Source organism: Alosa sapidissima, chromosome 3 (assembly GCF_018492685.1).
Source record: "Alosa sapidissima isolate fAloSap1 chromosome 3, fAloSap1.pri, whole genome shotgun sequence".
NCBI classification, from domain to species: Eukaryota; Metazoa; Chordata; class Actinopteri; order Clupeiformes; family Clupeidae; genus Alosa; species Alosa sapidissima.
This window is the reverse complement of record NC_055959.1, coordinates 20,865,921-20,889,314: the sequence shown is the minus strand read 5'-3', so window position 1 is coordinate 20,889,314 and position 23,394 is coordinate 20,865,921. Positions and strand designations below refer to the sequence as shown.

The window sequence follows — 23,394 nt, the reverse complement described above, 5'->3', positions numbered from 1 at the left end:
ACCATGTGTGTGATGCCCAACAATCATGCAATATTAAACAATAACAAATATACCATGATACCAAGATACATATAGAGATGACTAAACTTCAGCTACACAAATGGTTGTCTAAATACATTTTCATTAAGGTATGAATATATATGTGTGTGAGTGTGTGTGTGTGTGTGTGTGTCTGTGTGTGTATGTATGTGGGTTTTTTGAATCTGTTCCATAGCCCTTAGCTATTTTCATGCCCCACCTACCCACCAAGCGTTCTCAGGCAAAGAGAGATTGAATCAAAGACAGGGAAGAGTGTGTGTATGTGTATGTGTGTGTGTGTGTGTGTGAGAGAGAGAGATAGAGAGAGAAAGAGTGTGTGTGCTGTGCAGGTGTGCATGGGCTACTCCCCTTCCACCTAGCATGCTGTCAATGTAAATTCTGTAAGAGTGAAAACAATCCACTTCTTTTGACACCCCATGCACTCCTTCCCCCACACCCCTCTGTCTCTCTTCTCTCCCTTGTTCCTCTACTCCCTCGCTTCCTGTCGTTCACCACCTCACCCTGAGCTGTGAGAAAAGCTTCTCCCGAAACCAACAGACATGGACTCATGAAAGACACTATGGAACAACTACTGCTATGAAGATAATCGCCCTTGTACACTCAACACGAACAACAACCTAAATCTTCCCAACTGGATTTAATGACGCTAATAAACACTGGATTTTAGGTATGTACAAACACTCTGACTTCTGTTCAGAACAAACCATGTAGGAAAATTATTTTAGATTTTTATATTATGCACTGTTTCAAGGTTAGAATGTTTTGAGATGTTTTTAAATAGCCGAAATGGACAATGGACCAAGAACCAACATGCAAGTAGTTTGTCACTTTCTATGCTTTTCTTATTTGACCTCTTGCTATCTTTTGCTATAATTTTCTTACATTTCTCTTTCTTTCTCACATTTTAAAGAGGTAGTTGATTTTTTAATTTGGTTTCATCTCAACAGTTTGTTGGACCATCCTATGAGTTCCTATGACATATCTGACAGATCATAATTTTATCTCCTAAGGCCTACTTCATGTCAGCCAAAGCCCATCTATGCATCCACAATGGCCCAAGCAGCCCCATCTTAAATAATCTAAAACAATCTGAAGTGGGTAAATGTTGAGATAAGGTGTTTAGCCGTGTGAGTCAGTGTGACTTTCGAAAGGGCTGGGGCTCTCTATCTATCTGGCTGTGCAGCTTAATCTAGTCCAGTGGCAGGCAAAGATGGAGGGCCGCTTTTTACCCCCCTATGGCGATAAGCTCAGTAAATGTCATCTTTGAATCAGTGACACTCCAACAAGGGCTCTTTTATGAGCTGCAGGAAGTGACCGGGCCTCTATCAGGACTGTATATCTCTGGACGCTCTCTCACGTCCGCACAATCTCTGTTGTTTCAAAAAGCTTCCCCCAATCAACTCTCTCTGCCACTCTCCTTCCTTGTTTCAGTTGGTTTTGGTTTTGATCATCTCTCTGCTCTTCCTCTCCACTGTGGAGAGTGATCTGATGTCAAGGTCTTTCACTTCTCCCTCCTCTGCCCTGACCTGACTTGGCTGCTCTACAACCACCATGTTTTGACTTGTTTGCTCCACATCATCTCATTCTTCCAGTCAGCCTCTAGTTTAATGAACTACGTTTTTTTTCCTCTAGTCCTTTTAATTTACAGGTATTTTTGTGCTCTTTTAAAAGTCCACTTCCTGCCGATAAAACTTCCCTTGTGATATAGCGACTGATATAAAAAGGAGATTCATGTCACTACATTAACATACATTCAGATGAATATGAAATGAATCAAACTGATTCATACCACCATTTGACTTAATGCAGCTTTAGCATTTACTACAGGTTTGTGTGGGGATAGATCACTCAGGTCTATTTTCATAGATCACTGTGAGTGGGGATAGATCATTAAGGTCTACTTTAATGGATCACTGTGTGGGGAGATAAATCATTTAGGTCTTCTTTCATAGATAACTGTGAGGGGATAGATCACTCAGGTCTTCTTTTATCTATATTGTCTCCTTTTTAGGTAACTTATACCCAGCTCCCACAGCGGAACCATAAACAGCACAAGAGAAAAGTCTGGAAAAAAGAGCCAGCACTACGTAAAAGCCAACAACATGACTTTACTGGTTCAGACAATGGGTGCCATATCCCCACACCTCCCATTTCTCCTCCTGCTGTTTCTCACTTCCCTACCGTTCGCACCATGCCAAACCTCCACCGTAGCCTCCAACACTACTGATGTGGTAAGCACCACCCCCCTAAGTTCTCCAACCCCAACCATCACTGCCACCTTCACAACCACCCTCCCTGGCCCAACCACCCCAACCAGAGCCGTCACCTTAACAGCCCCTCCACTGCAGACCTCGTCCACCTCCCCCTCTAACTCCAACCTGGGCTCAGGCAGCACCCTGGCCCCAACAACCCCTGCGCTGACGGCCCCGGCACCGGGCTGCGGGCCGGGCCTGGACCCCATCTACTCATACCTGTGCGACATGCAGGCGGCATGGGGCATCGTGGTGGAGAGCCTGGCCTCGCTGGGCTTTGTGCTGAGCGCCGGCCTGCTGCTGGGACTGCTGCTCTGGAGTCTGTGGCGCTGCTGCTGCTGTGGTGGAGGAGGGTGCTGCCGGCGGCAGAGCTCTCGCTGCGGGGGTTCGGGTGGCAGCGTGGTCTCCCTGCTGCTTTTCCTGCTGGGCACGGCAGGGCTCTTCATACTGACCTTTGCCTTCGTGGTGCGCCTGACGCCACAGACATGCCCGACGCGCCTCTTCCTGTTCGGCGTGCTGTCGGCGCTGTGCTTCTCGGCACTGCTGGCACGCGGCCTGGCGCTGCTGGGCTTCGGGGTGGCGCGCGGCTGGGCCGAGCCCGTGGTTGTCCTGGCGCTGACCACCGTCCAAGTGATCATCGCTGCTGAGTGGCTGCTGATGGTGTTGGTGCGCCACGATCTGCCGTGCAGCTACGAGCAGGACGACTTCGCCATGCTGGTCATCTACGTTCTGTGTCTGCTGGCGGCGGCGATCGTGGTCGCCGGCCGACTGGTGTGGCGCACACGCCGCACCTACGGCTACAGCTACCGGCACACGACCACCTGGAGCCGCGCCGGTCACATGCAGGCAGTACTGCTGCTCCTCACCGTGCTCCTGGCCGTGGCCATCTGGGTGGTGTGGATTGCCTTGCTGACTCGCGGCAACCCCGAGATGAACCGGCGGCCAAGCTGGGACGACCCGGTGCTGAGTGTGGCGCTGGTGTCCAGTGGCTGGGTGCTGCTGCTCGGCCACGGGCTCTGCCAGCTGGTCTACCTGTGCCGCGGCGAGGCCCGGACCAAAGGCAGCCCGCTGGACTTCACCAGCTGGACCAGCCCCTCGCCCGGGATTGGCAGCCTGGCGAGCCCGAAGGGCGGGAGGGACAACGGAAGTTTTGAGAACGACGCTGATGACAGGAGAGGTGAGGGGCACATAAAGAAAAATAAAGAATGATGGAGATAGACATACAGTACAAAGACAAGGTAGATGGAATGGTGTGGCATGGAATGATGCGGAAAATCTAAACTTATAAGAGAGGAGCATTAGGCTTAAAAAGTTATGAACTCAAGCTTATGTTGCAAATGGTCAAGCAATAACACAAGTTGTATTTGATTACTAAATCAAAATGGAAAGGGTGAAGCTAGCAAACCATTCTATAATTTATAACTCATTTCTGTTTGACTGTGGTTTGACCTTGCACATTACTGGTGCCTTTTCAGGTAAGAGAAGTGAACCAGTGTTGAGATCTCCATATGAATCAGGATTTTCCATGACAGTAAGTGCACTTTGATAAATTCATTCAGACAACCTACTGAGCAATGTTTAAAAAGATGTGAAAAAGAAATTCAATAGTGAGCTCAGTAGCAAAATCAATAGCCCGTTTATGCAACATTTTGTTACGATTATATAAAGCAAACCATCACAGCAGCTGACCTTTCTGCTCTTACTTCCAGGAAATTGACCCAGATAAAGACTATTCCATTCCTAGGCCTCAGACCACAAACATAAATGAACCCTACGATGAATACTATGGACCCAGGCAGTCTTAATTGACATGCTTACGTCTAATTGACATGCATACATTAGTCCTATCCTACACAAATAGAGTCAGTCAGTCATTCAGTCAGACTGCGACTTCTGCACTATCAGTCTACCATCAAGTTCATCACTTCATTACAGGAAGGATTTTATGACTCATCATACACTTCTGATTTTCTTACACACATTTCTCTGTGTAGCCTAAATAGCCTACATACCGAACAGACAGGACGGACCGACAGCGACACCTGCTCAGCAGCAACCTAACGTATTGACACCCTGATAGCCTTGAAAACTCAAATAAATAGCCTATGGACACTTTCTCCAAAGATTCGCTCGGACTGAACACGAACTCTGAGGATGATGTAGTTCTGTTTAATTACACGTTTATGTAGCAGATGTCTGTAGGTCTAGGCTATACTTTTCTGTTTAATGGAATACAGGAGTCTTTCCCCAGGAAAACCATGACATGTTCGTGACCAGATCTGTTTGTATAGACTTGATTTCTGTTGATTATTATTTTGTACAGTTTGCACTTTGTTCGAAATTAAAAGGGTATCTTATAAAACCGCCTCTAGGCCATATGTGAGTGAGTCTTTGTAACGTCAATGGCATTGTGGCTGTGGAAGGCTAAATACGGCTTGTGTTCTGAAATTAGCCCACGAGGTGGCACTGTGGTAAGTGTACATAGAACCATATACTGTAAGCTCTGTTAAAACCATTAGCCTACAACATTGCGTCCAGCGCATGAACATAGTACATTAAGGGCAAGAGAACATACGACGTATTGTTGTAAGAATTCGAATAATTTACCGCATCGAAGAAACACTCTAAACATGTCTCCTGTGTCTAAGGGATTATGTTAAAGGAAATTTAATCAGACAATATTATTAGGCTATAGGAATCAATAGGCTAGTATTCTGGGACATAGCCTACTGTGCTGTAGGCCTACACTATAGAGAGTAAGGGTATTAGAGGTAGCCTATTACAGAACATCATAGGAGTATTAGGCTATACACTACCATAGAACTACTAGGCTATATGCCTACACTACCATAGAAATACTAGGCTATACAAATGTTATTGTAGCCTAGGCCAGGGGTTCCCAAACTTTTCCACGACAAGGACCCCCTTGATGTGTTATTATACCCATCGACAATACTACGGCAAATTTAAAAATACATTAAGCTAATCCTAATAATTATTTTAGCCACAATCACTTCGCAATGGAGCATACCGTGTGTAAAAATTGCACACGCTTTCTGCTATATGAGAGCTATCACTACTATTATTCCCTGTCATTATCATGGAAAATATAATGTCCAGATATGCAACAAATTATTATAATGGTATTGTAGAACAACCCTCATAGTAGGTATATTTTGCTTTTATTTTTCCTTCCAACCTGCTGCGGCCACCCTGGCACCCCCTCGCGGCCCCCACTTTAAAAACCACTGCTATAGGCTATAGTGATTATTCGTAGGGGGTGTCCAAAATCGCTGAAGTAAAGTTGACAGCACGTATTATCCGTAGAGCACTCCTGCAAGTGGATTCTGGATGTCATTCCTTCATAGTATTGAGATTGAGAAATTAAGCTCATATTTCACATTAAACATGACCATGCGTGACATGGAGTAGGCCAGGCAGTGTCATTATTCATACTGACTTCAAAGGTTTCTGACTAAGTGTTCTAAGAAATTTGCCCAAAAGACGTGACTCAGAAATATGTGTCCTTTGTAAATATCTTGTGTGTTTTATCGCATGCAGTCCCAGACATGCCTAAGAACTGAACTGTGGGGGGCACTAGTCATACAAATTGGCAAGCATTGTGGCCTATTCATGTAGGCCTATGAATCATCCGGGGCAATAATGCCTTGACCTATCGGTTTCTCACAGTTGACCTGCAAATGGAATACTTCTCCGCTGACACTTCATGTTCTATAAAGGCCAGGTGTTCCTCTTGGCCTCGCTGCTATCCATTCGGATATTTGCCTCCCACCATCTTCATACTTGCATGCTCAAAATCCATCATTTTTAATTAGTCTCCATCATTAAACCGCCCTGAATTTGACTTCTTCAATTAAGCTCCACTTCAATTTCAATATGATAGGACACCACACCAGAGAGGCAGTTAACCTTGTGGCTTTTGGAAAGTCAGCCATGCAGTTTGGTTCCAACAGAATTCAACTAATTAAAGACCATTATTACAAATTACATTCATCAATTGAACCCTCTTGAAGAAAATGTAGAACCATATGAAAATGATCTGATATAGGACATGAGCTTTAACAGTTTAGAATAGATAGAGGTTTCTGCAAAGGGCTGAAAACTGGACAGGCCATCTGTCAGAAACACATTCGGGTGAAGGTGTTTGTTTTGGAGGCCTATTCATCTTACAAGTTCTTTCCTAGAATTATGAACACGGAGAAACTGTTCGGTTTACACTAATACTGATCATTTTATGTAATAATCTTCCAGGAACCCAGATCTGTTAATCATCAGCGGAGTACCTCAAGACGATTAAACAATGCAGTATGTAATAGCATGCTATTCTGTAATGAGGAATGTAGGCTAGCTATATATATATATATATATATATATATATATATATATATATATTTTTTTTTTGTGCTTTTTTGTTGTTTAAAATCATACTGCAAAATATTTAGAGTGAATAAGAGGACATGACACCATTATAAAAACCAAACAAACTGTTTATATGTACATTCAAAAACAATAACAGAAAAAGGCAGGCATGAACGTGGTGTAAATCTTGAAAAACAAAAACAAAAATACACAAGTCACTTGTTTTAACCGTAAACTGAAAGGGACCATGGGAAGGGTGGGGAAGCTAAGGGAGGGAGGCAAGCAGGGATGGGGCAAGGTCAAAGTTGAAACCCCACGGGTCATTTCCTGTGCATCCACAGCAGTGCTGCGCAGGCGTCAGAGCACTGGTTCTGGCTGAGATGATGTCATCATCAGCCCCAGAGGCTGATGGGTTTCTCCAGATTCTACTTCAGGGGGATCTGGGTTCAGGGGGGAGAATGGTGACAAGAGTCTGCTAGAGGGGTGGTTTGGAGTAGGGGGGGGGGGGGGGGGCATCACAGCATTGAAAATCTGACCCTTTGACCCTCGCTCTCAGCAATTTGGTGCCATGTGCCTACAGAGCAGAACTGGACAGACACAGGCTCACAGGGGCTCTTTGGAGTAAAAATGAACATCCCAGACCAAGCATTCCACTACACTTAAAAAAAAAAAAAAAAAAAGGATTCTGAGAATTCCATGACAACACAAGAGGACAGAGTAACACAGCTGAGACAGCATTGACAATTACTAGTAAAAAAAGGACACCCCCCCCCCCCCCCCATCCGGTTGCCAAATAATATACAGGTTTGGCTTGAACAAGTGTTTATCATTTTGAAATTTGTAGACCTTTTTTTCTGCTCCTCCTCTTGCACAGGCCAAACAAAGGAGAACGTGTGAAATGTTCACCAATTCGGTCCACCTCCCTCTCGAATCCCACTGGTGCTGTTTAACACTATAGAGTCTGAGTGGGTTCAAATAACATAGCATAACCCCTCAGCTCCAGCTGCCTATAGACATACATCTCCAGTCCTCCTCCTCCTGAGCGGACTGTTCCCTCAGCCCACTACATCCCCACAACGGGCTCATCATGGCTAGAGCAAAATTGTCCAACTCTATGGGGTACTCAGCTGTAGCCACAGCTTGGATTATAATCATAAGAGTACGGCTTTGCACGTTCCTCTGACTGTCTACCCCCTTCTCGCTCTCCCTCCCCTCTCTCGGCCTCAGTGACATTTACGAGGTTGGGGTCTTTAAAAATGTCACGCTGGTATCACGCTCCTTTGGCCCGTCACACTGGCCTTTTCGATATGGTCTTCTGTGTGTCTGAGGGGAGATCTTACATTAAAACTGCTGCTATCGATCTTGCACCTTCCCTCGAGACTGCAGCACACCACCTCCTAATTCGCCAACCCTCACTTCGCATAATGACTCCGCGAGGTATTTTGCTTCTCAAAAAGGACGACCTCGTCTGTTTCTTTAACATTTTAACACTTGTTCTGTAGTGTGTGTGTGTGGGGGGGGGGGGGGGGGGGGGGGGGGAGGGGGTCAGGCCTTGAGGGAGTGGTTGCTACGAATGATTAAAAACTGTCTAAATAAATTACCACCCTGTCTCAGCCTCCGGCTCTCTCTCTCTCTGAAGCTGTTGGGTGTCTCCCTCCAAGACAAGGTGCTTCTGAAGCACTCTGATGCAACAATGTCATTTTAATAGACATGCAAGACATTTTTTTTTCTCTTAAAAAAAGCTAAAATAACTGCAACATCAACCATTAAAAGGATAATCATACGTGTATACAGTCAACAAAAAAAAAAATGTGCTTTTAGAGAATCTTTGGAACCAAAAAAAGAAGAATCAATAGCAATAATATAATAACAATAATAGTAGCAACAATAATAACATAGTCTGAGTATATGGAGATATACAGAACAGGAGCGAGACAACGTTTATACAGGTTTGTCCCATCCTGCTTTCGGGAGCGGTGAGGCAGTAGCTCTGGTACGTACTGGACTGGACTACAGCATTCCCAAACCGACCAACACACCAGAAAGGAAACATAGGAACATGATTCTCACGGTCCCAGTCTTCAGCAAAAAGGGGTGCAGTTTGTAAAAGCTGATGGGTGGAATAATAATAATAATAATAAAAAAAAAAATCTAATTTTCGTCGGCAGAAGAGCACCACTGGCTTAAAATTGTGGTGGCACACAAAGTGTTCCCGCCGTGCTCCGCTGGTGTGTCGCCTGTTCCCAAGCCCTGAGAATTCCGTTCTCGTCCGTGAACCAGTCCGGCTCCTACTCACTGGGATGGGCTCTACACTGAATGGACTCTGGATGGCCAGTGACTCCAGACGTGAAAGGGTGGCGCTTATGGAATGCTGTGTAGTCTAGTAGTCTCACATGAGTCTCAGAACTGGTCAGTTTGCTTCTGAAGAATAAACCGTCTCTCTTACATGCCCTCTCCTTTTACATCTTTTTTTTTTTTTTTTTTTTGTTTGCTCCACGAGTCCTCCTCCGGCAAATATTGCAGACGTTATAGATAGATGAGATAATATGGATACATGATACAGACTGAAATGCTTGCAGGACTATAAATCACAGAAATGACAACTTTATAATAGTTATAATACTAGCAGACCTGAAATAAATCAAAACTAGAAAATATTGATAATAATAACAATAAATGTTGCTGAGTAGTTGAATTGCTGTTCTTTAGCATCACTTACATGATTATAAATCATCACCACCACCACCATCATTATTATCATCATTAACATTTTCCAGAACCAAAGGAAACACATGAGGTAATGCAGAACAAAAACAAGAGGTTTTGTTTTCCTTTCCTTGTCATTCTTAAAAGTTCTTTTTCTCCTCCGCTTTTGAGTTGATTGTGAAATGATGGGTAATTTGGTTTCGCCCATGACGTTTATGTAAAGATGCCGTTTTTGCTATAAATGTCCCACTGCTCTCATTTCTGTTGTGAGAGCTGATCCTCGACAACGCTCCTCTTTAAAAAACGGCTGTGCCCTTTTAAATGTAGTTGAGGGAGATGCGCTCCCTTATAGTATTTAACATTTATCACAAATAGTGAGTTGATAGTACACGCTTGAAAGCCAAATAGTATGTGGAGCTGACACTCTGTGTGTGGGTACTGAACAGAATATAAAGACAAGGTTCACAATGACTCACTAAACATAATACTAGTGTCAGCTGTAATACAAAGGTTCTCCTGTAAAAATGATAATAGAGGGCGTAACCACAGACTGTTTTGACAAAATAAAAATAGTGATTGCAAAGCTGTAGTGTAAAAAAAAAAACCTAACAATAATCAAGCAGTGATTTCTCAGTCCTCCCTCTGTCTGTCTGTCTGTCTGTCTTTGTGTCCGTTGGTGTTCCACAGTCATTGCAAATGTTGCGGCCACTGTCCCTCACTGGTCCTGGTTGTCTCCTGTTGTGTTGCGGGGTGGACAGACAAACTGTGGTTGTGTTGTGAGGCTTCTGTACATGTCTTTTTAGCGGCTGCGGACCTTTGGGAGCCCAACACAGGAGGGAAGCGAGAGAAAGAGAAAAGAAAAAGGGGGCTCTGGAAAACGGAAGGGTGGAGGGAAATCCAGGGGGAGAAGGGTGGGGTGGGGTGGGGTGGGGGGGGGCAATCTTCTTAGTATGGCGCAAACCTGCTGTATCCACCCCGGTATAAACTAGCCTGTGTGACAGCAGACAGAGAGGACGCGTGAGCAAGAGACTGAAAAAACCAGGGAGAGAAAGACACAAAAAAAAGAAATGAAAAAACATGAAAGACACTCAGTAGTAGCAGTGCTGTATAAACATGAAGGTCAAACATGAAAAGTACAAAGAGCTGTTCTGTGATTACCACTGAAATACAGTAGCTAGTGTCTACCTATCTGGATCTGAAATCTAGACGTGCACTGGGACATTAATTTAATGGTCAGCTAAGCCCAGGGAGGACGACAGCAGCCGGCCCTCTGGGTGTGATTTGTTTGGGCTGAAGTGTGGTGAGGTGTAGAGTCTTACCATGGCACCGACTCCATAGGCAGCAGCAGCGGGGGCCAAGGCGTGGTAGGGGTCTGTGGTATATACCCGACCATAACTATGGAGAAAAAAAAACAAACACAATCGTCTGTCAACAGCATGAACGGAGGTAAATATCCCACCCAAATATAAACTGCACCCAAATACTCATGAAAGCACACACAGGCAGTAATGCTTTAATAGAAAGAAAAAGCAGCCTGTGCTTCAGATATTCTTGAGATGTCAGCTTGAACATCCACTCTGATTGGCTGATTTTAAGTGGTTGCTGTTTAATGTGCATCTCTAGGGGTCATTAATCTTCTCTGGACCAGCGGGCTGGCCTTATATCCCCTTTCCACAAATGTCAACTAGACGGTACTTCTGGAATGGTAATAGCGCTGGTTTGATTCAACTTTCTAATTTTCTATTAACCAGTTTACTTTTCACGGGCTAGAATGCAACATTGCGCAACTATGTACCGTATGTATGTATACGTCTCTGCTTACTAAGCACAACAATAGCAGAAATATCTAGAAATGTTTCACCTCTAGCTAGCCAGTCGTCATTGAAGTGAGAAATTAGTAGTTTGCTAAACAGCTGAAAAAATGGCAAGACAGCATTTTTAGGATGGTTGGTCTCAACAAAAGTAAAGTGCTGGTGCCACTCTTGAACCAGTTTCCATGGCCAAGAGACATTTCTTTGGCTGTCGAAATGCAAAGAACTGGTTTGAGATTAGGCACTAATCAAATGGGGCATCATACCCAAAGCAGCCACCGAGGCAGTTCTGTCGCTGGTTCAGAGATTACAGTGCCTTATCTAGAACTAGTTCTTTGTGTTCCACAGCTAAAGACCTGACCCTTGGTCAACAGAAGTGATTCCAACTCGTCTAGACACAAGAAAAAAGAAGTGTTTCTGAGTCAGTTGTCACGCAGCGTCACCACCTGAACCTCACCTGTCACTGTAGGCAGCTGCAGCCGCAGCAGCAGTTGCCCCGGTTACAGCAGCAGGCTGAGCGTAGCGATAGGCTGCATAGCCTCCCTGTTGGAGAGACGCGGAGAAAGAGGGAGGTCAGAGACAGCATGACTAAGGGGATTACAGAGAGGAGGGGAGAGGGAGAGAGAGGGAGCAAGAGAGAGAAAGAGTGAAGAGCAAGAGGAGAGAGAGAGAGAAAGGAAGAAAGAAAGAAAGAGAGAAAGAAAGAAAGAAAGAAAGGAGAAAGAAAGAAAGAAAGAAAGAAAGAAAGAAAGAAAGAGAGAGAGAAAGCAAGAAAGAAAGAGAGAGAGAGAGAGAAGGAAATGAGACAAATATTTTTGAGGCCAATCCACGTCACATAAAAATGACCAAAAAGAGGCAATATGTTAAAGTATGAAAGTGTTTAGCTGTCTGAAGCAGTCCATTTTAGAGGGGAATAGATCTGCTTGAAAAATTAAGCTAGTATGCATCGTTAAGATGACAAAATTCACAGGCAAATAGGATCTAATTTTATATATATATATATATATATATATATATATATATATATATATATATATATATATATATATAGTGTACAGCATTACATCTTAATGAAAAATGATGGTTTGTCCATAGTATGAATGGATTAGGTAGCTGTCCCCGATTTCTAACTAAGTATACTACTAAATTGCAGTCATTAATCTAAGCAGACTTTTCCAAACCTGTTCTTTTTGTAGGGAATAATGTGTTTAACGGCCTGGACATGGTTTGACCTCAGAGACAAAACAAGGGTATAAACCCACAATAGGACAGACTATAGTACAGATATACATTATATAGAGTGAGGTGTAAAGAACAGAGGAAGGTGACAAGCGTTCACACACAGAGGCTCACACGCGCGCGCGCACACACACACACACACACGCGCACATACACACACATACAAAAAACTGCCTTGATTAAATACACTGCATGCATCCCCTTTTTAAATGCATCGCTGACCCCAGCACCCAGTTTCATTTAGTGCCCTGATAAACTACATCTCCCATCATTCAGTTCTAACCATGAAGAGGAGAAAAAGAAAGACACTAGTGTGCATGTAAAGTGGACTGAACGAGTCAGTAAAGGGTTTCGGTAACAACAGCAGATATGGGAAATGAAGGCCAGATTGGTGGAGAGATACAGAAACAAAGATGGAAGAGAGTGGGAGAGGGAGAGTGAGAGAAAGAGGCTGATCATCAGAGCAGGGTGTTTTAAGTGCATGCATGTATTGATTGGCATGCTGTAAGAGGATTGCATACAGAGTGAGGAGAGGCTGGGGGATGGGTCCACTATTGTCCTTCTCTGGCTGCATCTTTCAAAGCATATGACTGGATAACTAGAGGTATGAGGACACCCGGGGTTAACCTCATCGTTGCTTTAAAAAGGTTTGTATGAAATGTTATTCATTTAAAAGTCCAGCTTTAGTTTTTTCTACTCCTTATTGCTATTTACTTAACATAGAATTGAGGTGTAATATTTGAAATGGAGGCTTAAAGGAGAGTGCATTAGACATTAGGGAGACAAGCCTCTAGGCCCCTCCAGTAACAGACAAGGCCATCGTGGCAGATAAGGGAGTGAACAAGAACTAGATGGAGCGTAGTAAGTGAATGTAGGTTGCTAAAGACTTGGCCCATGTATAAAATAGCAAGTAACTAACTCTATTTGAGACTGGACATCAGAGCCTTTACCTCAACAGTGTATTACTGAACACCAACAAGTTATAAGATACATCGTTCAAGATCAGTTCTACTATATTAAAGGTGCCCTTAACACTGCATGCCAAACACAAACGTGAAGGTAAATGCTGATTAGTACAGCCCTTCCCCCTGATCAGAGTGAGGAGATTCAAGTGAGTTTGTTAAAAGGCAAGAGCAAACAGAGAACAAAGAAAAACAAAGACTAAAAAAACAAATTTCACAGCAAAGATCAGCTAAGAGGAGAGAAATGCACACTTGGGTTTGTTTTGACCCTACCTGAGGCAATCTGCTACTAATGACTGAGTCCTGAAACACTATTCTATAGAGAGAACAACAACAAAAGACAGCTGGTGTCAACCTTGACACACACATTCACACATCCTGACCAACTCATATACACACACATACACACACACACACACACGTATGGATACAGAGCGGCCCGTATCTGAGCATTACACAATGTGCTGCAACGGCCAGGCAAGACTCAAGGTATTTGAGAAGGCTTTGCCCTTTTGGTGGCATGGTTTTAGTGTGTGGAAACATTTAACATGCAACACAATTTTGTGATTTTCATTGCGTGTCTGTGTGCAGTTGTTGTTGTTTTTTGTTTTGTTTTTTCCCCCTTCAGATTTGGGCAGCACTCTGCAAGCACCAACACACACCCATGCAGGGACGCAGAGAAAAAGAGAAAGAACGAGCCAAAAGAAAAGGCAATGGATGTAGAAGTGAGGGGTGGGGAGGGGGGGGTGGAGGAGGGACAGGTTACTTACGTATAAGTCAGCAGCTCCATAAAACCCATCCTGATACACCACACTAAGAAGAGACGGCAGGACAGCAGCAGGAGGTGGATGAGGAGACAAGAGGGGTGGGTGTGGGTGGAGGAGTGAAAGCCGTGTCCAGGAACCATCGGAGGAAGAGGGGATGGAAGAAAGGGAGGAGTAGGAGAGATGCACAGACATGGGAGAAGAGGAGAGAGGGGGGGTGGGGTAGGGGGTCACACAGCGAGAGGCGGGGAAGGAGTAGACGACAGTGACAAGGAGGGGGTGTGAAGGGGTGGGGAGTGTGAACGCACCAGAGAGAGAGAGATAGACAAGTTATTTCACACGCATGCAGCATGCGGCACTAATACGGATTCCATCCCTGTGGGCTGTTACGCTGCTCTGGGTGCAACATGCCCTCCGTAGCATATCAGACTTAGCACTCCAAAAGAAAGAAAGAAAGATTGAGAACTTGATGGAGGGAGACAGAGAGAAACAGAGAACGAGATTTTGGGAAGTTGCTGAAGAGAGAGATATACTTTGAGAAGTTGAGAGAGAGAGAGAGAGAGAGAGAGGGAGAGGGAGAGAGAGAGATGGAGAGCACTGAATGGGCATTACTACAGCAGGAGGGCCGTCTGACACACACAGAGGGCTTTTTGTTCCCCGCTCTCCCGCAGCGGCACACAGGTATGGAAGACGCATTATTGCGGTCACCATTTCCGTTTCCATTCAGTATTAACACCACAGCAACCCAGTGCCAACCTCACACACAGCAACAATAATGCGCACAACAAAAACACACGTCCTGATCTCCATTAGAGCTAATGGTGCGTAGCTGGAGCACTCGCTCTCGGCCCGGCTTAGGTGGCCACCTGCTTGTGTTCAAGCGCTCCAGTTGTGTCTGCATGCTAATGCCCACACCTGAGCACTTTTATGGACTATTACAGAGTTCAATGGGAGTGTTTTAAGGTTGCCTTAAGGCTGGTACACTCAGTACAGTTAACAGTGTGTGTGTGTGTGTGTGTGTGTGTGTGTGTGTGTGTGTGTGTGTGTGTGTGTGTGTGTGTGTGTCTATACATGGTGAACGAGCCAATGATGAACAATTTATCCAAGTCTTAAAGGTTAAAGCGCCTGCTGCACAAAGTAAGAACTTTAAACTAAGACAGAATCAGCCGTGTAGACTAGCAGAAGTTTCAGTTATTATACAGACCGCAAAGCACCTCGCCGCGCGCATATAAATGACTGACCGGTGTTGTGGGTGGTGCAGGGGCTTACCCAGGGTAGGCGGGGATGGCTGGCTGGGGGACAGCGGCACGGACGGCACTATAGACCGGTCGACCACGTCCCCTCAGGTGAGCTCCCCGGAACGCTGCGGCCGTGGTGGCGGCCGCAGCTGCTGAGGAGTATGGGAAACCAGGCATCGAGATGGAGCCAGTGGGGGGGGACAAAGAGTCAGGGTAAATAACAGGACAAGAACAACAGTGGGGATGCGGACAATTAGGACATCACAACCAAAACTGGAGCATCCAGAGATCAGACGCACACTTTATTATTATTATTATTATTATTATTATTATTATTATTATTATTATAATAATAATAATCTTTATTTTCATCACCACCATCATAGTCATTAAAAAGAAAAGAAGCAGCATCAGGGATGATAGGTACCTGCATAGAGCTCTGGTCCGTAGATCCCCCCTGCCACCATGGGGCTCAGCTTCCAGCCAGCAGCTAGAGAAGAGAAACAAAACAGGCACACGTGACCTTCACGCCAGCACTTGTGACCTTCACGCCAGTCCCCCAACCTCAGCGTCAGTCAGCCTGCACCATGTTCATGTCACACCAGAAAAGAACACGCTGGGCTTGGAGGTATCCAGGCACAGGCAGCGGGGGCGCGCTACTCGGAGGGCAGTATATGTGCGTGTTGTGTGGGTGGTGCTGATGATGGCAGGGCGCTGTGTGGTATTAGGCTGCTGGTGTCATACTGTAGCTTGCAAGGGGCCCGTCTCTAGCGAGGCAAATTAGGGCTTTGAGAACTAAGCTGGGAGGAGTGCGGCATCACTTGTGTCAAGATGCATGGTGGAAGCAGTGAGAGTGCTAGTGTGGTCTTCAAAAGGTTGCAATGTGTACAAATGGCACCGTGTAGTCTTTACACTTGCATCTAGTCATTTAGCTAATGCTTTCATCCAAAGCAACTTACAAAAGAAGGGAACAATCAAGGTACAGTGCAACTACATTGTTACATGTGGACATGTTGATGGAGCAATAAGTACTACTCACAATGTCTTATGTCCAAGCACAACAAAAGTCCTATTCACAAATATCTTTGGTAACTGAAGTGCGTGCAGACAGAAAGGGGTTAAATGAATGTAAGTGTGAGTGAGAGTGTTTGGGGTGGTGGAGTTGCCATTGGCTTGGGTGGTTACCATAGGGCAGCGTTGCGAGTGCCTCTCCGTTGGGGTAAGGGGTGACAACCTTTTTGTTGGTCATCACCCTGGCTGTGGCATTGTTAACCTGTGTGGAGAAATGGGAGAGAAGAGAGTGAGAACACCAAGGGTGCTAGGCCAAGACCACGGGGGACAAAAAAAAAAAACAACAGGCAACAATCAGACCATAATATATATACGCCAGAAAAGTCATTCTTAGATCTCTGCCGTTTCAAAATGGGGGATGGTGCGGTAGTGTGTGCTGCTGGTCTCTGGGCTCCAAGCCCACCCTGCAGAGCCACTGAGAGTGAAGCCCAGAGATGGATAACCTGCTGCTGGACACGGGAGTCAGGGAGATTAAGCACAGCGAGTGGGGGGGAGCACTAAAAACTGCTCTTATTCATTCTTTTGTCAGGCTCGATCCATCAGATCGCGCCAGTGGGTGTTTAGATGCAGCCCATCCACTACCACTGCATTCCTCTATAGTCCAGCCCTCAGAGCTGCATAGGGACGACACACTGCTCTCCCTGACCATGGAGTTGTGTGTGTGTGTGTGTGTGTGTGTGTGTGTGGACCGTTAGTGGGGCATCTTAGTCATGCAACTTGAACAGAGATGGCCACTTGAAAGGATTGATGATTAATATATCCAAGATGACTACTCTTCATGCCACTGTGTGTGCCTTGCAGACAAAGGGGTTGGACAGGGGGAGGGGGAAATGTGTGAGAGAAATAGAGGGGGGGGGGGCTTTGATATTAACATTGAGGCAAAGCAGGCGTAAGAGCAAGCCAATCTAAACTGGAAGAGAAGGCATCATGCATGCCTGGGTTGACATGGCTATTTGTCATTGCACAAGCTTGATAATCAAACAGAATGCTCATTTAAATCTGAGAGTGGGCCTCCATATCAGCTGCTACTTTAGAGGGATGGCATTCATTACGGCTGTGCCACACAACTCCCTGGGGTAACGTCAGCCAGAGCTTCGCAGACGTCATCGCACTTGCATGAGAAGCTAAATGAGCTCCAACCCCCGCCATACACACACACCACCCCACCTCGCCAATAAGATTGCTTATGACAAGGTTAGCCCCGCATGATTCAATTAGCTGATGCCATCGTCCTGCTGAGTGCGTTGGAGAGGATAGAGGAGGGGGTGAAGGGGCTGTAAAGCATAAAAAGAGGAGTTTAAATAAATTGGGCCTAATGGACGCGATCAATCCCCATGTCCTTTTTATATCCCCTAGCTATCCTCGTTTGCATGTTGCCGTGTCTCCACAGGCCAGTCTCAGCCGCTTAATGGCCGGCTTCCTGTGGCTCTCTGCTACCCTTTATAAGAAGCGGCCCGTCTCAGCTGAGACTTGGCTAGGAGTGTGTGTGTGTGTGTGTGTGTGTGTGGTGTGTGTGTGGGTGGGTGCCAGGGGTCTGGGGCTGGTTTTAATGTGATTGGGTCGATAGCTCTGAGGGAGAGGACATGCAAATCAGAAGATCAGACAAGAGCAAAAAAAGAGTGTGTGTGTGTGTCTGTTGGGGGTGGGGGGTTTAAATAAGGGAGGAAAAATAAAATAAAAGTCTGTGGACAGTTTAAGGGAAATGAACAAGTTCTGCTCTCCCACCCGACCTTCTCCCAGCAGTGAGACTGCCTACCCATACAGATCAGGGAAGCAAAGAAAAGCAAAAAAAAAAAACACACCATCCTGTTAGGCTCTGTCATGTTAACAAATAAACCATTGAATACAGTAGAGGGGAGAGAAAGAGGGGTGCAAAAACATTTGTTTCAACAAAATTAACAAGTTTAATAACATAAAATTACACACAGCCAAATATGGGCGCATCACATGACCAACAGTGCCAGTACAGGACCAACAAAAAAAGAGGATATGAAAGAAAAAAATAAATAAATACTCAGCCAATCAGCAAGCTTTGGATGCAGCATAGAGACCAATCAAAACAATCGCAGCACTCCCATATCAACACATACAGACAGAAAGAGACAGAGACAGGAGGTGTGATCGTAAGGAAGACAGGAAACAGACAGTGACAGACCGAGAAGAGTGATGTCAAAGGCAGAGAGAGAGGGATGCGGGTGGGGGGAGGGAGGAGGACAGAAACAGGAGGATTCAGAGCCAGTCCACAGAAAGAACAGGAAGGAGAACACAAAAGATGATGATTGGATGAGACAGAAACAGGAACACCTTCTCTAGAAGCAACACCAAAAATCAAAGAAAACAAAAAAAAAAGTTTTTTATTTTTCAAAAACTAAATAAAATGAAATAAAATAAAAAATTATACCATGGTGCATCATTCAAAGAATCAGTGACCATTCGCCTACAGATTTCACTACATGTGGGGAACAGAGAGACAGGGTACCAGAGCATGGAGGAAGAAAAGAGAGCAATCTTCATTTCCAAAACAAGAGAAAGAGAAACAACAGCAACCAAACTATATATGATATATGCTAAAAACACTGCCAGGCAATACTGCTCTGTGTCACAAACTGAAACTGAAACCAGAAACACACTACACACACACTAGAAAAGAAATAAAGAGAGATCGAGATAGACCAAAGGAAATATCAAAGAGAAGATAGGGGGGGGGGAAATCCCCCCCAAAAAACAGTCCAACCAGTCACAAGAATTCCAAAATCCAATGGGAAGTCTGGGAAATCAAATCTACTTAAAAAAAAACACTGTATTTTGTTGGTGGTGTTGTGACCACTAATGTCGACATCTAAAATTGTTTTGAAAAACAGGAAAGTTTTTCCGTTTCTACTGATTAGCTAGCTCTCGTATGTTATAGCTGTGCAGTCTTAACAGAGCAAAATATACTGCCGACTAGATTAAATTAACCTCAGATAAAGGACTCTTAAATTAATCTCAACCTCAGATAAAGGGATTTTAAATGAATCTCTGAACCTCCGATAAAGGAACATTTTCTTTCCTCCCCTTTCCTCTCTGAAGACTCTTGTGTTTTGGGCCTGGGTCAGGTCTCTCTCTGGACCAGTGGGAAGCCAGCCATGAGGTCGGCTCTCTATTGCACCAAAACCCACATACAGAATAGACTAGATATCATGGGAGGTGGGTGGAGGGGCCTCAGTTAATCCCATTCCACTCATCCTGCATGAGTCACAAAACAACCAAAAAAGTCCCCCACCACCAATTTCCCCTCTCAATTTGTTAGCTTGCATTCATAAATGCAATTTTTTTTGTTTACAAAAATATATATTCTTTCTTTATACATTCTTTAGTAATTTTCTCAATTTATAGTAACAATTAATTGAGTGAGGGGAGGATGAAATTAAATGAAGACAATGAGGAATTAATTGAATGGCTTTGGGTCAGCTCAGCTATGTAATTTTTGGGGAGGATTGAGTGATTACAGACATTCTGCAAGAGGAAATAAATAAGAGAGAGAGTGGGTGGAGGGAGGGAGGAGGTCGTGAACGGTGGGTGGAGAGGTGAATGGAGGGGTGCAGTAACCATTAGCACCACACTGATGCCCTCAGTTAAACTAGTGCATGTTCCTGTCTCCATCTCACATTACAGCTGAGGCGGCTGCTGCTGCCACTACTCCCAACCCATCTCCCCACCCTGAGCCGACTTCTCTATGAGGAAAAAGACTAGGACGTTGAGGCTAGCATACACACAAACAAACATATCATGCTGTCCATCGTTAGATTGTTAATTATTGATCTGTAAGTACTGTATAACAGCCAGCAAATGCTGCACATTCGCTGTACGCTCTCTCAAAAATGACAAAGGATTTGGCATTCAGTGATCGAACGATTACAAATATTTGTTTGTTTTTTATTTTTTTTTTATTTTTGTGAGTACAATAATCACTTCCTTTAGATTAATCCAAATGAGAGCAAATTAGTGAATTACAAAATTAACGGTTTACTTATGTATATTACAATTTTAATCTGTTAAAGCGTTTCATCTTATTTTAGGAGGGTGGGGAGGGGTCAGTCAGTGATGATGTCATATGTACACAACTTACCGTTGCCGAAGAAACAGCGTGAGGACACGCGAGTGGTTACCGTGGAGACTGACAACAACACACATAGAAGTCATCAGGGAAACAGAAAAATATAATAAACAAATAAACCAACAAACAGTCGACAAAGGAAAATCAAAACCACCCCCCAAAATAAAATAAAATGAGGCTTAAAGTCTGAATACATGTTAAAAAGGTCCTCCTTTTCACAACAGATAGTAGAATGACACAGAAAAGGGAGGAGACTCAGACATACAGGAGAAGCGGGAGAGGAGATAAATATAGATGGAGAGGAGTGATATATAGATATATATATAGACAGGCAGAGAGAGATGCTGACCCTACATTGAGATGGCCACTCGTACAGCTCAAACAGTAGCTAACTGAATTAGCAGCTATACAGGTGCCTTATGACTATAAGCAGACCTCCCTCTCATCACACAAACTCAATGAGACCCTTGCTGGCCTCTTACTGTGGGAGGCTTTAACCAGCATGGCAGGAGATTTTAAGCATAAAAAAATAGTACTGATCGGTGATGGCTGGTTGATTGGTTTCTTAATGGCAAATTATGAGACATAAATGGGAATTCATTGGAGTGTCTTTTTTCTTTCATTATCAATTTGGTCATTTAAAACAATTAATAACTAATGGACTACTAACAGACCTTTTTTTCTAGTGAAACAAAAAAAAAAAATCTGATTAAATAACAGGACAGCAAAAAAACACACACAGAAACAGTCATGGTGAGGGGGTGGGGGTCAACCAGAGATACCCATCCACCAGACAGGACACATGGGGAGAGGAAGAGAGATGAAACACTCGACTGAGGAGGGAAGAAGGGACGAGTGCCAGAGTAGAGAGACAGAAAGAGAAAACAAGACAAAAGAGAATGGGGAGGGAGAAACAGAGAGAGAGAGAGAGAGAGAGAGAGAGAGAGAGAGAGAGAGAGAGAGAGAGAGAGAGAGAGAGAGAGAGAGAGAGAGAGAGAGAGAGAGAGAGAGAGAGAGAGAGAGAGAAAATGGAAAGGAACAGTACACAGACAGTCAACACACAGGAACACGCGCACACACACACACACCTACACACACACACACACACACCTTCCCACGTCCACATCCACCAAAGCCAACCACATAATTCAACCCCCTCACCATTGGGCATGCAAACTGGCTTTTTGACAACACTCTGACCAAAGACAAAGCCAATTCTAAAGCTAAGCCCAGATTAGTACCAACAGCCCAGGAAGTGAGAAACTGTGCCCATAAGGTAATAGGAACATGCAGCCTTCATTTCACAGCCTTTCATCATTCCACGGCCCATCATTTTATTTTACTACATTTTTCACTGAGGTCTAATAACCAAATCTGGACCAAAATAGTGTCCTTTTGTGATCAGCGTGAATGACGTCTATGGTTAAATGCATTAGAAATAAAGGCTGCTGGACCTACCTTGGAACACAGGCAGAATGGTTCTCAAACCTCTGCCACACTGATCAGCCATGCACAAAACCAGAGACATACAAGAACGAGGAGGTCAGTGTCGCAGAACACCGCAGCTCTTTGTAGAAATAAATAAACAACAGGACTGGAGAGACAGCCATGCAGTGAGAGGTCTACACTAGGGGTGTTCCTTGCCAGAGTCTCCCCTCCTCCTCCCGCCAACCACCCCAAAGTAAACATCTCAAAACAAAGGAAGACACCACTGGGGCACATGCTGAGCCCCCCCCCGGCCAGCCTGTCAGACAATGCCTGCCGGCTCAGCCTCATCCAGCTCACCCCCGCCCCTGTCCTGGCTAAAACTCTGCGCCATGGAGCCATCACTTCCCACCACGTAGAGCGTGCATGCCTTCAAATGACAAACGTCAACAATAAACAACAACAAGAACAACAATAACAACGCACGCAGGAACACACACCAGACTCGAGACTGTGGGATGATGAAGGGGAGTTGCTATGGAATATGATGGTTGGGAGGGTGGGGGGTGGGAGGGTGTTGATGACACTTCTGGACTCATAGCTTTACGCATGTCATATAGAGTTTATACAGGGTATTCCACAGAGCGTTGCACCTAGGCAGTGACAGATTGGGGCATGGAGGTGGACATTCAGAACTATGGATTTTGGGAGTTTGTTGTGTTTGTGGTGGCGGACGAGGGCAGGGAGGAAGGGGAACAGGGTGGCACAGGTTTTTACAGTGGAATACCCCTTGGGTGACAGAGGAACATGCACCCACACACCAAACACCTAAAGGCCTGAAAGTATATGATGCAAACTGGCTGCAAACGCATCAAACACATACAGTGAGGGGGGGCGGGGTCACAAGGAGGAGGAGGAGGATCAAGAGGACTAACGAAGTTGACCACTTACATGAACACATTTGAGGCGCACAGGAAACTGACCTCTTCACAACGCAGAGTTTTTTGGCTCCCAGACATTAAGGAGTCAGCTTAGATGTAACAGAATAGGTCACATACTATGGAGTATCTCTATTCTATGCATACACACACACACACACACGCACACGCGCACACACACACACACACCAACATTAACAACATAAATGTCCCCATGCATTCGCTGTTTGTCTGGAAGATTACAAGGGCACAATACAACTCATCTAGATAAATGATCATCGACATGCAAATTTTTCACCTATGTCAAAAGTGAAGAGAACAGCGAATAATATCAATAAAGATTATTTGTAAGCATTGGACCAGTTACATTTGCAAAACAACTGCATAATCTAATCAAGGTCACAATAGTTTTGTAAAAACTAACTGCAAGCAATTTAAAATCAACAAATAATTCATAATTACAACAAGAAATA

The 23,394-nt window shown here is 44.6% G+C and overlaps 2 protein-coding genes across 10 annotated transcripts in view; one reads left to right on the top strand and one right to left on the bottom strand.

Moving 5' to 3' along the window:
* The first annotated feature begins 337 nt into the window (after window positions 1–337).
* LOC121705909 (G-protein coupled receptor family C group 5 member D) lies at window positions 338–4,657 on the top strand. Its single transcript, XM_042087235.1, has 4 exons — window positions 338–706; window positions 2,051–3,468; window positions 3,767–3,822; window positions 4,001–4,657. Exons 2-4 carry the CDS (start codon window positions 2,142–2,144, stop codon window positions 4,094–4,096), a joined length of 1,479 nt encoding a protein of 492 aa, XP_041943169.1. The 5' UTR covers window positions 338–706; window positions 2,051–2,141; the 3' UTR covers window positions 4,097–4,657.
* A 2,124-nt stretch (window positions 4,658–6,781) lies between these two features.
* LOC121705065 (RNA binding protein fox-1 homolog 2-like) overlaps window positions 6,782–23,394 on the bottom strand; it is a 39,050-nt gene continuing 22,437 nt past the window's right edge. For 5 of the 9 annotated variants that reach the window (XM_042085791.1, XM_042085788.1, XM_042085789.1 and 2 more), the window contains exons 6-12: window positions 16,577–16,664; window positions 15,819–15,881; window positions 15,423–15,579; window positions 14,160–14,202; window positions 11,646–11,731; window positions 10,697–10,772; window positions 6,782–10,406 (exon numbers count right to left, since the gene is read on the bottom strand). In XM_042085791.1, the coding sequence (XP_041941725.1) occupies window positions 10,323–10,406; window positions 10,697–10,772; window positions 11,646–11,731; window positions 14,160–14,202; window positions 15,423–15,579; window positions 15,819–15,881; window positions 16,577–16,664 (597 nt within the window). In that variant the 3' untranslated portion in view covers window positions 6,782–10,322. Of the gene's footprint in view, window positions 10,407–10,696; window positions 10,773–11,645; window positions 11,732–13,662; window positions 13,706–14,159; window positions 14,203–15,422; window positions 15,580–15,818; window positions 15,882–16,576; window positions 16,665–23,394 lie in introns of all 9 variants that reach the window. The other 4 variants (XR_006030711.1, XM_042085794.1, XM_042085793.1 and 1 more) reach the window with 4 other exon arrangements.